Source organism: Syzygium oleosum, unplaced genomic scaffold, assembly GCF_021117445.2.
Source record: "Syzygium oleosum isolate NSW1041296 unplaced genomic scaffold, Sole_v2.1 Sole_v2.59, whole genome shotgun sequence".
Lineage (NCBI taxonomy): Eukaryota > Viridiplantae > Streptophyta > Magnoliopsida > Myrtales > Myrtaceae > Syzygium > Syzygium oleosum.
In genome coordinates this window covers 1,163,371-1,176,861 of record NW_026607543.1, presented here as the reverse complement: position 1 = coordinate 1,176,861, position 13,491 = coordinate 1,163,371, and the positions used below count along the sequence as shown (strand labels likewise).

The window sequence follows — 13,491 nt, the reverse complement described above, 5'->3', positions numbered from 1 at the left end:
AATGTGTGCAACCGAATCCACAAAATCAACAAGATGACCTACGTTAAATAATTTTAGATTGGGTATTGTCCAATGGCTCAAACTCGAGATATTTTAACAAGTTGATTGGTGGACCTAGATGGCATTGTCACAATCGATAAACGAAAAAGACTTTAAATTCTCTCATTCGACGAGTTGAAGGAGAGTTTGAGTTTGGTTGAGAACTGAACCTTGAGGAGATGAAAGCTTCGGTGAAAGGTTGAAGGTGAAGCGACTGTGAAGGTAAAAATGAAAAAAATGTAACCTTTGCTCAGAATTTGTACTATCTGAAGGATGTGCCGACTGACATGTCATGATTTTTTCAGAGCAGGTAACGGTAGAAAAAGTAAAAAGTAACCATCAGTTGTACGAGACAAAATAGAGTAAGCATTAAATGCATGTTTTTTATGATCACCACAAATAATAATGACTCGTTTAAATATTAAAAAGAATTAAATAATCAATGAAATCATTCAATCATTTTAGAAGGGGCATGTTTGTATACAAAAAATGACTAAGTTTTATTATCGACAAACAATGAGTTTAATCGATTAGTCATCAAAAATCAACATGCCATCATAAGAATCATTGACGATAGGTGAGAGGAGTTACCGACAAGGACTATTGTCAGTCGAGGATGCTTAACGACATCCATCACCACAAATTTTACTAAGAGTAGAAATTAGAGGACAAGGAGAATGTGTCGATTCTGATATCAAATGATGGTTCCTATGGCAATCCTGATGACCTTGGAAGTCGTAACTTCATTTGGATGATGATTATCAACATACGAAAAACATGCTTAAAATCTAGGAGAACATGCAACGCTAACTGCAGTTAGAGAAGTTAATGTTTATGGGTAACTTTTGCTCTAGTGGGCAATAAATGCTCATTGTATGTGCTGCAAGCAGGCTCTCTCTCTCTTTTCCCAGACACTTCAGTCCATAGAAGTTATTAATTACCTTTTATCTTGACTTTAAATTCTAGAATTTGTTCTTCATTTTCTAACAATTTCAGGCCAAGTAATATCCTAGATCAACGTAAAACCCTTCTTTTTCGTAAAAAATCAAAATCAACCAATTTGGTAAAAAAAATTTTTCACTTTTTAGGTGAAATATGTATAACGAAAACTCTTGGGGATAGACAACAAAGAAATTGCGCACAAAAGCTGCCGGTTTTGTAGCATGAAACCGTTAACATCCTGTGAGTGCCAAAACAATTTGAATTCTATATCTTGCAAATTATGCTTTGTTATTCAGAATTATACATCATTCAAGCCACCATAAGATGCAAAGCTTTTCCCCGTAAAATTCTCTCAAAGCCAGGGAGAATTATAAATGGGGGTCACAACAGATTTGACATGTAGGTATTTGTGGAGGCCGTCCAGACCGAGATCTCTCCCGAAGCCACTCATTTTGTAGCCGCCATAAGGACAGTCGTTGTCGAATGCAAAGTAGCAGTTTATCCAGATGACGCCCGCTCGGATTGACCTCGAGACCGTGTTCGCTAGATCTATGTTCTTCGTCAGAATCCCCGTCGCTAGACCATACCTCGTGTCGTTAGCCCTCTTGATTGCCTCTTCCACAGTCCTGCAATCCGTCATAAAATGATCAATGTAGCACAATATACTTGCTCTATGGCATCGGAACCGGGTAAGCAATAGTTTCGGGGACCAATAGCGCGGTAGTACTCACTTGAATTTCATGAGCGACATGACGGGGCCAAAAATCTCGTCCTTCACAATCATGTTGTCCTCCTGATGGAAGGATAGAGTTAGACGAAAACGCAGAACAGTCGAAAGTTCAGCTCCTCTCAAAACAGCAGTTCATGTTCTTTAAGGAATGTGTTGTGGATTGATAGAGGACCTTAACATCTGTGAAGATTGTTGGCTGAATGTAGTACCCTTCGGTGCCCACGCGCTCACCCCCGGTCAGAAGCGTGGCTCCTTCTCTCTTTCCATGCTCGATGTAAGAAAGTATCTTCTCGAACTGTTTCTTATCGGCCTGGGATTTACCGTAGTTTGTATCAAGCCAATTGTCAACCATATGCTTAATCGCAAAATCTAGCAGTTTCTTGCTTTTTGCAAGTGTTCGTTCTTACCTGCGGTCCTTGATGGACATTCGGATCAAACGGGTCACCGACCGACCAATCCGTCGCCTTCGCCACTAGCTTCTTCTCGAACTCTTCATAGATCCCTTCTTGAACATACACACGAGAGCCGGCAACGCATATTTCTCCCTGAAATAGAGAGTTGAATCGAGAAACCGTAATGATTTCGAGTATTCGGAGCTTATCTCTGTGTTCGCAAATCTTATAAAAAGTTCATATGTCGTACCTTGTTGAAGAGGATACCGGTCAGAGCTAGATCAGTAGCAGCCTCTAAATCAGCATCATCAAAGACTATAAGAGGCGATTTACCGCCCAATTCAAGCGACACATGTTTCAAATTGCTCGTCGCCGCGGCTTGCATCACAACGCGTCCTACTTCTGTAGACCCCGTAAAACTGACCTGAAGTGAGGTTTTCATGCTGCATCAGTCCAAGCTAAAATCTCACGAGCACATTGTCACAGAATTCAACCAATGTTATGTCGTATGATAATAGAAATTTTCATCAACGAAAGAACTCGGAATTGTACCATATCAATGTCCATATGACTACTTATCGCTGCACCAGCCGTCGATCCAAAACCGGTTACGACATTGATCACTCCATCAGGAACACCGGCCTGATACAAAGCAAACCAAGATTTAAGGCAGAAAATTTACTCGAATAATTTTCATGTGTCCTCTTTTTTTTTTTTTTGGACAACTGTTTTTTTGGAACAAGTTCGTTATGGCATAACAAAGATTCAAATTCGTGTTTTCACTTGCCCCCCAATTGCTGTCTTTAATATTTTGATAAGAACCTATGAAACATTATAACTAGAAAGCTTAACCATCACTTCTAGACTAATAAATGACGAAATTATTTCATTTTGTCTACTGAACTAATTCCAAGTAATTAAATTATCTACTTATTAATCCAATTACATGCTAGAAAAATGACTTCTACCCTCAAAAAGCATCTTTTCCAAGTCGATTGACGTACCTTCTTAGCCAAATGAGCATAAAAGAGAGCCGATAGAGGGGTTTGCTCGGCAGGCTTCACGACCATGGTGCAACCAGCCGCAAGTGCCGGGGCGACCTTCATAAAGAACATGGTGGTCGGGAAGTTCCAAGGGATGATGTGCCCGACCACACCGACCGGCTCCTGCAACGTGTACCCGTGAAGCTCGCGCGACATCTTCAGTACCTCGCCGTGGATCTTGTCCGCTGCGCCGGCATAGTACCTAAGCAGCGTGGCAGCTTGAGGGATGTCCAGGACCTTGCAGATGCTGAATAGCTTCCCGGCGTCGATAGTGTCCAAAGCGGCAAGTTCATCTATATTCTCTTCGATCAAGTCCGCGAATTTTGACATGATCCTTCCCCTTTGCTGTTGATGAAATTTATAACCAAAAGTGATATGAAAATCAAAATTCATGGGCATTAGGATTTAGAAAGAAATGTGGCTTCCACACAGAAAATTATGTTTTGGAGGTTTAGATAGAACTACAAGAATTTCGCTATTCGTTTATTCTTTTGGCCACTAGAATGTTATGATTATGAAATGAAAATAATCAGAAAGCAAGGCCCAGTGTTACTAATTGAAATAGAACAATGCGCTACTTCTTTAGACCGGTCTACAAAGTTAGTTTACTAGGTGATGTGTCGGGCTATAAGTGACATTTTAAATAAGTAAGCCACATTCAAGAACCTAAAATAGTTTAACACATCATCTAATAAACCAATTTAATTGTCAAGCATTTTCTATTAAGATAACGCTAGACATATGTCTCCATATACACTTCTTTAGATATAGGAAAATGAACCAAAATATATGTTCTCAATAAAAAAATGAACTAAAACCTATGTTGCGTATAGTAACTAGTAGTCCAAAGGGGGATTCCTAGCATTCAAAACAATTGCAGAGACTAAGTATAAATTCAATCGAGTCAATCGCATCTCCGGAATTAGTAATCATCACCCCAAGAAGAATGACTGTACCCGATATATATTTTTTCTCATAATGATTGACTAATTCTAAAAAGTGCTAAAGTTAGAAATGCTGAAATATTTATTTTCCTAATCCAGCATAAACAACTGTAAGAAATAAGAGAGGAAAAATGAAATAAAATTATCTTCTCCATGACTATAATGGCTGAGATGGTGACAATTAAAATGCGATTTCGAGCAAAATAACGTAATTGGTAAATATTTTCCATATTTCTCCCTATCTTATGGGGGCTCCACAAAAGTATTTAATGGACCGTTGAATTAGGAGGTGTTTGACATTGTCAATCAAAATCATAAGGGACAAAATCACAAGTTGCGAGCATTGAAGGGCTTCGTGGAATTGAATGATTCCCATTCCGAGGGAATAAAGATTTACAAATTGATGAATTTTCGAAATTGATCTTTTTTTGGTTTGGTCGTGTGTCCTTTTTGCTAATTGTGTAAATTTTCCGCACTTCCACGTTTGAAAACACATAATACACGTTATCAAATATTTATAACAAAGTATTGATACGATGGGGAAGAACAAAGAGAGAAAAGAACGGACAAAAATATCTTTTGCGGTCGATCTGATGCACATCAATCGGCCGATGATGTTGCTTTTTAGTGATTGGTTTTCTTCATGTGTCGTTCTTATGTGGTGCGCCATCAAATAAAATCACGGTCATGTCCACCCGCATGTTGCTCTTAAGAAAATACAATTGTTGCCGTATGATCGAAGAGATTGCTTAAGTACCCAAAATGTAAGAGGAGCCACTTGAGATGCCACTCTTTATTATAGTCTACGCTCATGAATCATCTCTTCAACCATCATTTTTCTTGGGTTTAAGATTACGCTCGAGTCCGTTAACTATTCTTCAATAAAATGGATATTGCGCAAACATGGAAATCGATTCGTTAAAATCAATTTACTAAACGAGGCGTCAGGTCCTAATTTCTAAAATTAATAGCGTAATTTCAATGAAATAATATTCAGGAGTGAATTTATGAGTTTATTTCTAACGGGTATTATCCTTGCTATTTGATGGAAAAAAGAATTCGCAGAAAATGAAATGAGGACAAAAAGGGAGAGAGAGAGAGAGAGAGAGAGAGAGAGGGGAAGGAAGGGACGTACGTAGCCGGGCATCCGTGGCCAAGGACCATCGTCAAAGGCATGGCGAGCGGCTTCCACAGCCAAATCAACGTCCTCTTTGTCTCCCTCTGCAACTCGCGCCGTCACCTGTCCGTTTCTCGGATCTATGGTCTCGAATGTCCTCCCTGTTCGTCCAAGTTTCATCCGCCGTCATAACCAAGAAACCCGAAAAGGAAGAAAAACACAAGAAGGAAGAAACCAACGAGAACAAGAATTTGTGGGGACTGCGCGGTTTTCTATGGTCAACTGCAATACTGTGCACGATTCTCTCGAGGTCAATCTCGATTCGAACGGCCTGTTTTTTTTTTTTTTCTTCTCTTTCGATGCTCTGTTTCTATGTGCTCCGAACAGAGCGGTGAATTTCGCTCGTCCAAAAACAGAACTGCTTGAACGAGACCGAGACCGACTTCAGGACAATTAGTTCATGGCACAACTGTACTTGTGTTTTTTTTAATCTCTTTTTGAGAAAAAAGGACAAGCTAGCAAAGGACAGAACTTTAAAAGCACGTCTGTCCGCGAGAAAAGTGTGGTGAAACATGAAACTGAGCGACAAATCTTCACGTGGGCAGTGCAAAAAACTTGACAAGAGGCTGGTGATTGAATTGGAGGGCCCTCATGAGATACTAAAGAAAGTGCAGACAATATTTTTCTGAAGAAGAAGAGAAACTAAATTTACTAAGCATAAGAACACAGAACTAGGATTGTTCGTCGTCGTCGTCGTTTGAGTTACCGAGAAAACAACAATTCGAACGAGTATTCTGAATTCTACCTTTGACGGAATCGACGAACTCGCCATTGATGAAGAGCTTGGTGAACTTAATCTCCGGAACATGTTCATCATACTTCTTCAGGCTCCCGTTCGCGTTGCTCTGGTTCTCCGCCATCTCTCTCTCTTCTCTGCACTCAAACTCTCTTGCCTTTTTTGGGAGGAGGGAGGAGGGACGGTCCCTTTATATAGAAGTGTAGCTAGTCGTTTGCCTTCTCGCAACGCGTGGGGGTATTTTGGGAAGAGAAGCTTTTGTAACAATATCTATTTATTGCTCATGGGTGACAACACTAGAGGGAAAATCAGTCACGACACACAATTCACCTAATTTCCATGAATTCCTCCTTGTTTTTTGCCTTTTGTTCGGACTTTAGTCCATGAAAAAGAAAAATTCACAGACGCCATTGGTCGGATTCGACAAGGGCTCGTGGTTCATGTTCACGATATTTAAGTTAAGGGCATGTGCCGATAAAATTGTTAGTCACACGAAACCCTTCGATCGGTTATGTTAAGAGTTCAAAAAGTCCGTCAAAACTCATGTGGGCACAAATGCGTTAGCTAGATTTATGTGTTGATTTCTTCAAATACCATGCAAATGATATGTCTAGCATCCTCCTTTCTTCCATTCAGGATGGAGTTTCTTTATTTTTACGGTCATCGGAAAGTTTTTATCCCCGCATGTAGTATTTATGACGTAATAATTGTGTAAATATGAGGGAGATTGAGTTCTTAATGATCTGCATGAATATTAAGGAAAGGGACAAAACCCTTCGAAGGACAACTTAACAAAACCATTTTAAAGACAACTTACTTTTTGTTATGATGGTTGACATAAGACTTCAAAGAAAGCAAGGCATGGTGGACAAGTTTTAATAGCCACGTTCACACGTGTTGACCACGCCTTATTTTTCCTTTAATTTATATATATATGGAATTATTTGAGGTTCAAAAGTCAGAGGACATCAATTAATAGATTGTTTTTCTTTTTTATTTTCAGAGTAGATTGTCATTTGAATGAAAATACTTACGGTGCATTTGTTTTGCGGAAAACTCAATAATAAAGGAAAATATTTTCCGAAAAAGCATTTTTCGATAATACGATTAGTTTTCCTTTGTTTGGTGATATACGATCGAAAACATTTTCTAATGTTTGGATTTTATTAGAAAATGATTTCAATCTCATGACTTTATCTCAAGTAAAAAAAAATCTAAATTTTTAATAATTTTAATTTTAATTTTTTTATTTTATTTTTTCTCTTTTCTTTTTCTTTTCCCTTTTCTTTCCTTTTCTTTTCCTCCTTCCTCCTTCCTCGGCCGCGACCGGTTGGCGACGGCCACAGGCGAGCTCTCACTGAGATCTGGCGAGCCTCGAGCGAGCTCCGACCTCGGGCAAGGTCGAGGTGAGGTGGAGGCGGCGACGTCGAGGCGACGAGGTTGAGGCGAGGTCGAGGCGACGAGGTTGAGGCAAGGTCGAGGCGACGAGGTTGAGGCAAGGTTGAGGCGGCGAGGTGGGCGAGGCTCGAGCTCGAGCCTCAAGCTCGTCGGACTCAAGCGAGCTCGACCTCGCCCTGGCGAGGCTGGCGAGCTCGGCCTCCATTGAGGCCGGCTGTCGCCGTCCCACACTTATGGCCGGTCGCCGAGAGGAAGAAGGAAAAAGAAAATAAATAATATTAACAAAATCAAGATGAGCAATTCCGGAAAGTGTTTTTACATTCTTAAATTAGGGAATTCACTTTCTTAATTTTATACATGAACGTTTTCCTTGACTGAAAAGTATTTTCGGTTGACTTACCATTTTCGGTAAAGTCCGAAAAATGGATTCAGGGAAAACACTTTCCCTCAAACAAACGCACCCTTAATCTCAATACAACAAAAACATGAGAATTACCTTTGAGATAAAAAGGCTTACAACTTTGAAATTGATGCGTGGAGTAACTTTTATTTTGTTTTCGTTTTCGTGGTGCAAGTTTTTGATATTAACATCTTTTGTAAATCTAAGTATTTTGACTTATTTTCACTTTTAAACGCTTGAAAACTTCTAAAATTGCAAATAGTAACATGCTAATTCACATATGATATTGCATAAGTTTTAAAAATTAGAAGAATATTTTAAATGTTGGCGGAAAAGAAATAAATTGCTTTTCACTATTTAGGAATCGCAACAAACAAACTCTACTACCACCAGCCTGGATGGCGCTGCTGGAACGCGCACTCTTCGTCTCGCAAAAGGTTGAGTATTCGAATCCCGGGTGCCGTAGGGTGACTTAACCGGTGCACGTGTGTGGTGGCTAGCACGTGTCGCCCCCAGGGTTTACCTCCCGGCTGTCGGCCGTGCGAGGGTTCCCTGGGTCATCAAAAAAAAAAAAAAAAACAAACAAACTCTACTTAATTACTCAATTGTGACACAAGGGGAAAGAAATTATACATCATTGAAAAAGATTATCGAGCAAAAGAATGCGAGTATCGCATGAAATAGTTGAAAAGTAAAATGAAAGTAGAGAAAATTTTAAAAACGAATGATTATCGGGCTTTTTTAATGATTAAATAAACGCATATATGTTTTGAAGAGTCGTGAATTAGGCGCATGACATAAATTCCTTCAGTTGTGTTACGCAGTGATTCGATTATTCCTGCTAATGTCGTACTGTTTACGGCTTGATCTACATAAAATAAAAGATTTAGTGCGGTCCTTTCTCCACTATATAATTATACTTCCCCATTTTTCTCCCAAATTTTTTTTATCAGCAGCCCTACAATTCGAGGGATAAGAAAGAAAACTAAATGCAAATCAATCACGCAAGCTGGCCATAGAATTCGGTCAGAACAAGCTAAAAAGCACGTTCAAATTTAACTTTTGCAAGCGAAACCTATCTTTCTATTTCACATTATAGAAAACAAAGCAAAGATTACTTCATCTTTTCTTAAAATATGTTTTTGTACACCGAATAACACACATTAATTTCTTTTCGAGAAAATAATCAATTGAACACCGCGACAAAAAAAACGGGCAAAGTAATTTCGTCGAGCCGATTTGTGCTTCAGGTACTTTGATTTCGCTAATTAGTTCGATTTGAATAATCGGATTGAAATAGAAATTTTGGTCCCTAGAAGTTTTTGGGAAAAAAAACTTAATTGTGATCGATCAATGCTCCAACTTCCACCATCTTGCGGTAGGGCCATGCAAAATCAAGGAATTAAAGGGCTGTGCTAGGAGCTGATAAAGTTGGGTACGGCAGGTTCTTTGGGTTTTGTAGGCGTGGACGAAATACTATCTCAAAATATAGTAAAGACAAGGTTTGCACATATTAAAAGATTGCCAATTATTCAATTTATTTGCAAGTGGATTCTCGCAATCTCACTGTTCGTTCTTCTATCTGTAAGATGAAATGTCTTGTCGTTAGAAGGTCAAGTATAGGAAAATGGGCTAATATATTTTCCTCCATCCCAACTTGGAGGATTGCTACTAATCAAAAGGAATTTGCTTCGGTCAGAGATGAAGCCGAAACTTAGAAAATTGTCTCGCCATTCTTCATTCCGGTTTGATTGCGGGATGAGTTATACCATGTCCCCCATGTTTGCGCACGAGCGTCACGATAGCCTTTTTATATATCCTCAACTAGCTATCCTCAATGATGTTGGGTATCGAAAATGGTCAACCAATTCCCATAAACACATGGGTATCATCTACTACAGACAAATTTAGTGATGTTTTGACCTTTGGAATGACGAGCGAATGACGGGCGTGATCTCGAAATTGCATCAAATCGAATAAGCTATGATTTGAATGCATAATATGCAATCTTATTCCCTAAATGTGTAACCGTTCTGGGTTGTCGCAATCTCCATTCAATAAGTCAACGTTTATCATTGACATCACTTGCCTTAAAAAAACAACATAAAGAAATCGACATTTGCAGGTCAAACTCAAGCCATCTCAAGCCGCCCGACGTAATTATCGGGTCCACATGGGCTGTTCATGGAGCGGTGCAGGATGTGTCGACGGATGCGGGGACACCATTTGGGCGAGGCAGGGCAATGTCGTTGAATTTGTCAAAGTTCTACCTCCCTCACTGCGTCTACACATTCGTATATATTTATATATAGAGTTAGAATGGGCAGAGAAAAAAAGGGCGGTGCTAGCATAATGGTACCGTTAGATGGAATTTCTAACGATGCCGTTGACACCACATATTTCCTTCCAATACAAGCGTTGTCAATTGAGAGTGGAAATGAGTTTCCTTTCAAACAAGTTTTTTGGAACAAATTTGTGGCAGCGAGAGTACCGTTACTCTCACCGCTTCCCCCCCAAAGAAAAAAGGAAGCATAGGGAGAGATTGAAAAGGAAAAAAACCAAACAGATATACTTGCTTTGAAAATGGAAATGGGGGAATTTGTCCAATTGGTGACATGTTAATTCAATCCCAAACTTTTTAGTTTTATAAATTTAGTCATGAACCTTTACACGAAATTTTAATATAATCTTTTTGATCAATTTTAGCCGGAAGTCGCTAATGTAGGACGGTCGGCGATGACTTGATCGCCACGCTAGCAATTTCTGATAAAAATTGATCGGAATGACTATATTAGAATTTCGAGTAAAAGTTTAGGATTAAATTGATAAAATTGAAAAAGTTTAGAACTAAATTTATATCAGTATAATATGTTTAGAACTAATTAAGTAATTTTATTATATCGAAATGTTTCACTATATTTTTTTGTTCGAAAAATGTCTCCCTATCACCCATGTAGCTCTGTCTTTATCTCAACCGACAACAACTGGCGTTAGCTTGTTTCAAGGCTAGCTCCAACCGATATTTCTTTTCGGTTTTTCTTAACTAACAAATAAGTGCGTTGACTTTTCATAAAAAAACAGGCGAAGTCGATAAATCCAAAAAAAATCTTGAAAGATGTGTAGGGTTTTAAAGATCCGAGGAACCCAATAGAAAACAAGGTCGACACTCAAATGATATAAATAAAAAAAATTGAAAATAAAATTAATTCTAAACACATCGGTAACATCGAAGAATTAAATCTTTGAATCTCAATTAGATGAATTCTATACATAATCTAATGGGAAATGCTTGGAGTACGGTACTATCACTTTTCACAAAGTGATCATACCCTCTGATCACAAATCTCATGTATATGTAGTCAGGCGTCCATTTTTAAACATATTTTAAATAAATTTTGTCAATTTGAAAAATCCAACGCTTAAGGATGTGTGATCAGGAGGATACCGTCACCTTGTGGAAAGTGACGGTACCGTCCTCCAAATACTGCCCTAATCCAATTATACTTACTCTTTTTTTACTAGAAATTACTAAAAAGATTAAAGCTCTATGATTACTTCTTCTACGATTAACTTTCATCATATACTCTTATATATATGTATATCGTAACGGTTACAAATAATTTTATCAGAATTCAACCTTATAATGTTAGTAGCGTCACCATGAGCGAGTAGATCTATCGACAAAGAAAACTTTTTTCCTCGTATATCGTCCCTAAATTTCTGCATTAGCGCACTAAATTATACGTAAAACATTTCACCGTACCGCACTAAGTAATAACCCTTTTAAAGCAATTACCAGCCATCCATGTAGTGGACTCCTTTTGCTGGCTGACATCCATCCACGTATTGCTACGTTCATCACCTCCTTAGACTTTCTCATTTGACATTTCTGGAAGACTTAGAGGTACGCAAAGAATACTATATTTAAGAGTAGATTATTCACAAGAAATCAAATTCAATTGCCCACCATTTGCTCACGCAAGCGATGATGAAGACTCTTCAATAAAGTGATCATCTGGTGAATTTGACTGGCTCATAAACATCTTTTTAGCCACAAGAAAGAAATGTCAATTGGGTAAACTTTAAGATTTATTAGATAATTGACCGACCCAGCTATAAACTGCCTTAATTCAAATCAAATTAATCAGATTATCACGTTTAATCACGAGTCTTACCCCGTTTGATTTCATTCTGTGAATGGTCCAGTGAAAGGGGATGATGGGCAGTTCGCGTAGCCTTATTTGGTTGTACATTTAATGCACATCTTTGCACCAATGGGAAATGGGAAGAAATGGTGTCTGGTCATTAATTAGAGTTGACTTTTTTCTATTGAACAAGATGATTCTTTTCCTACAAAAAAGTAGGCAATCGCTTTGAGCCTTTGAGGGTTCCACGCGAAATCTAACTTGCTCTTTCCCTTTTTTTTTTGGATGAAAATTGAAAATAAAAATGCATTCCGACCTTTGGGAGGGCGGATATATTTGAAAAATTGATGTAGAGTACAAAGTAAATTTCAAGTACGCATTATTTTCTTCGAGTACTTTCAAATTTGTGATCGATATCGATGTCTGAAAAAATATTCACGTGAATTAGAATGATCAAATTGAGCAACGAGGGAATCATGAAACGTTGTCTCACGGTCAAATTGAGCAACATGCCGTTGGCTGAAATTATGGGTAGCTTGTGTGATTAGTGCATTAGTGGCGTTAGTTGATGGACAAGTGAAGTCAAGAATTATTGGTGGTTATCATATATTTTGAGTCAATAGATACGTGTCAGGCATTTCTCTTGCCGCTCTGATCTTTTTGGCAGATAATAAGAGTTTAATTAAAATAATAGATTCTAGCAAAATAAGGCATAATTGTCCGAAAAGTCTTAAACATAATGGACGACCGCCAAATTTTCAATCCTAAATTTTTTAATTTGGCCAATTTAGTCTGAAGTCTTTAAACAATTTTTCAATATAGCCATTTCAGTTAATTTTGGCCGAAAATCATTGACGTCGATGATTTTTTTGTAATTTTTTTTTTGGTTTTTTTGAATTTTTTCCTTCCTTTTTCTTTTTTTAGTTTTTTCGTATTTCCCTCCACCGGTCGATGGGCACAACCAAAAATTGAATTTCTAGTCAAAATTGGCCAGAATAGCACATTGACAAATCGTCAAAAGTTGATAACTAAATTAACTAAATTGAAAAGTTTAAAACTGAAATGGCCGCCGTACAATAAGTTTAGAACTTTTTGGATAATTTTCCCATTAAAATAATTGAGAAAGGACACAAAATGGAAGGTCTCAATGTGAACCGATTTCTCATTTCTTATAATCTAAACATACATATTTCTACGCCATTCACAACTATATTTCCTAAATCTGCTCCTATAGTTATGGCAAGCATAAATGAAAGATTGAATAAAACATCTCATGGGATGACATGGGGGCATATGATCACGCTAAGACTCCCCTCAAGTTGGCGCCTGTAGTTTAGCCCAATTTGGAAAGTAGCCGCATGTACTAATCTCTGCGTAGTGGTTTCGTAAACACGTAGCTAGTTGTGACTCCGTACCAATCTTCAATGGAGCAAAGAGGCCGGCTTGTATTTTTTCACGAACGAGATGGCAATCAATTTCAATGCGTTTCGTTCGCTTGTGAAAATCTGGGTTTGCAGCAATGTGGAGTGCACCCTGGTTATCACA

The 13,491-nt window shown here is 38.3% G+C and overlaps 1 protein-coding gene across 1 annotated transcript; it reads right to left on the bottom strand.

The window, feature by feature from the left end:
- Positions 1 to 1,139: 1,139 nt before the first annotated feature.
- On the bottom strand, positions 1,140 to 6,160 carry LOC115663265 (aldehyde dehydrogenase family 2 member C4-like). Its single transcript, XM_030585279.2, has 9 exons — positions 6,013 to 6,160; positions 5,226 to 5,368; positions 3,108 to 3,491; positions 2,656 to 2,745; positions 2,354 to 2,527; positions 2,119 to 2,256; positions 1,884 to 2,021; positions 1,713 to 1,774; positions 1,140 to 1,607 (listed from the first exon to the last, which is right to left on the bottom strand). The coding sequence occupies exons 1-9, from the start codon at positions 6,125 to 6,127 to the stop codon at positions 1,334 to 1,336; spliced, it is 1,518 nt and encodes a 505-aa protein (XP_030441139.2). The 5' UTR covers positions 6,128 to 6,160; the 3' UTR covers positions 1,140 to 1,333.
- Between the last annotated feature and the right edge of the window lie 7,331 nt (positions 6,161 to 13,491).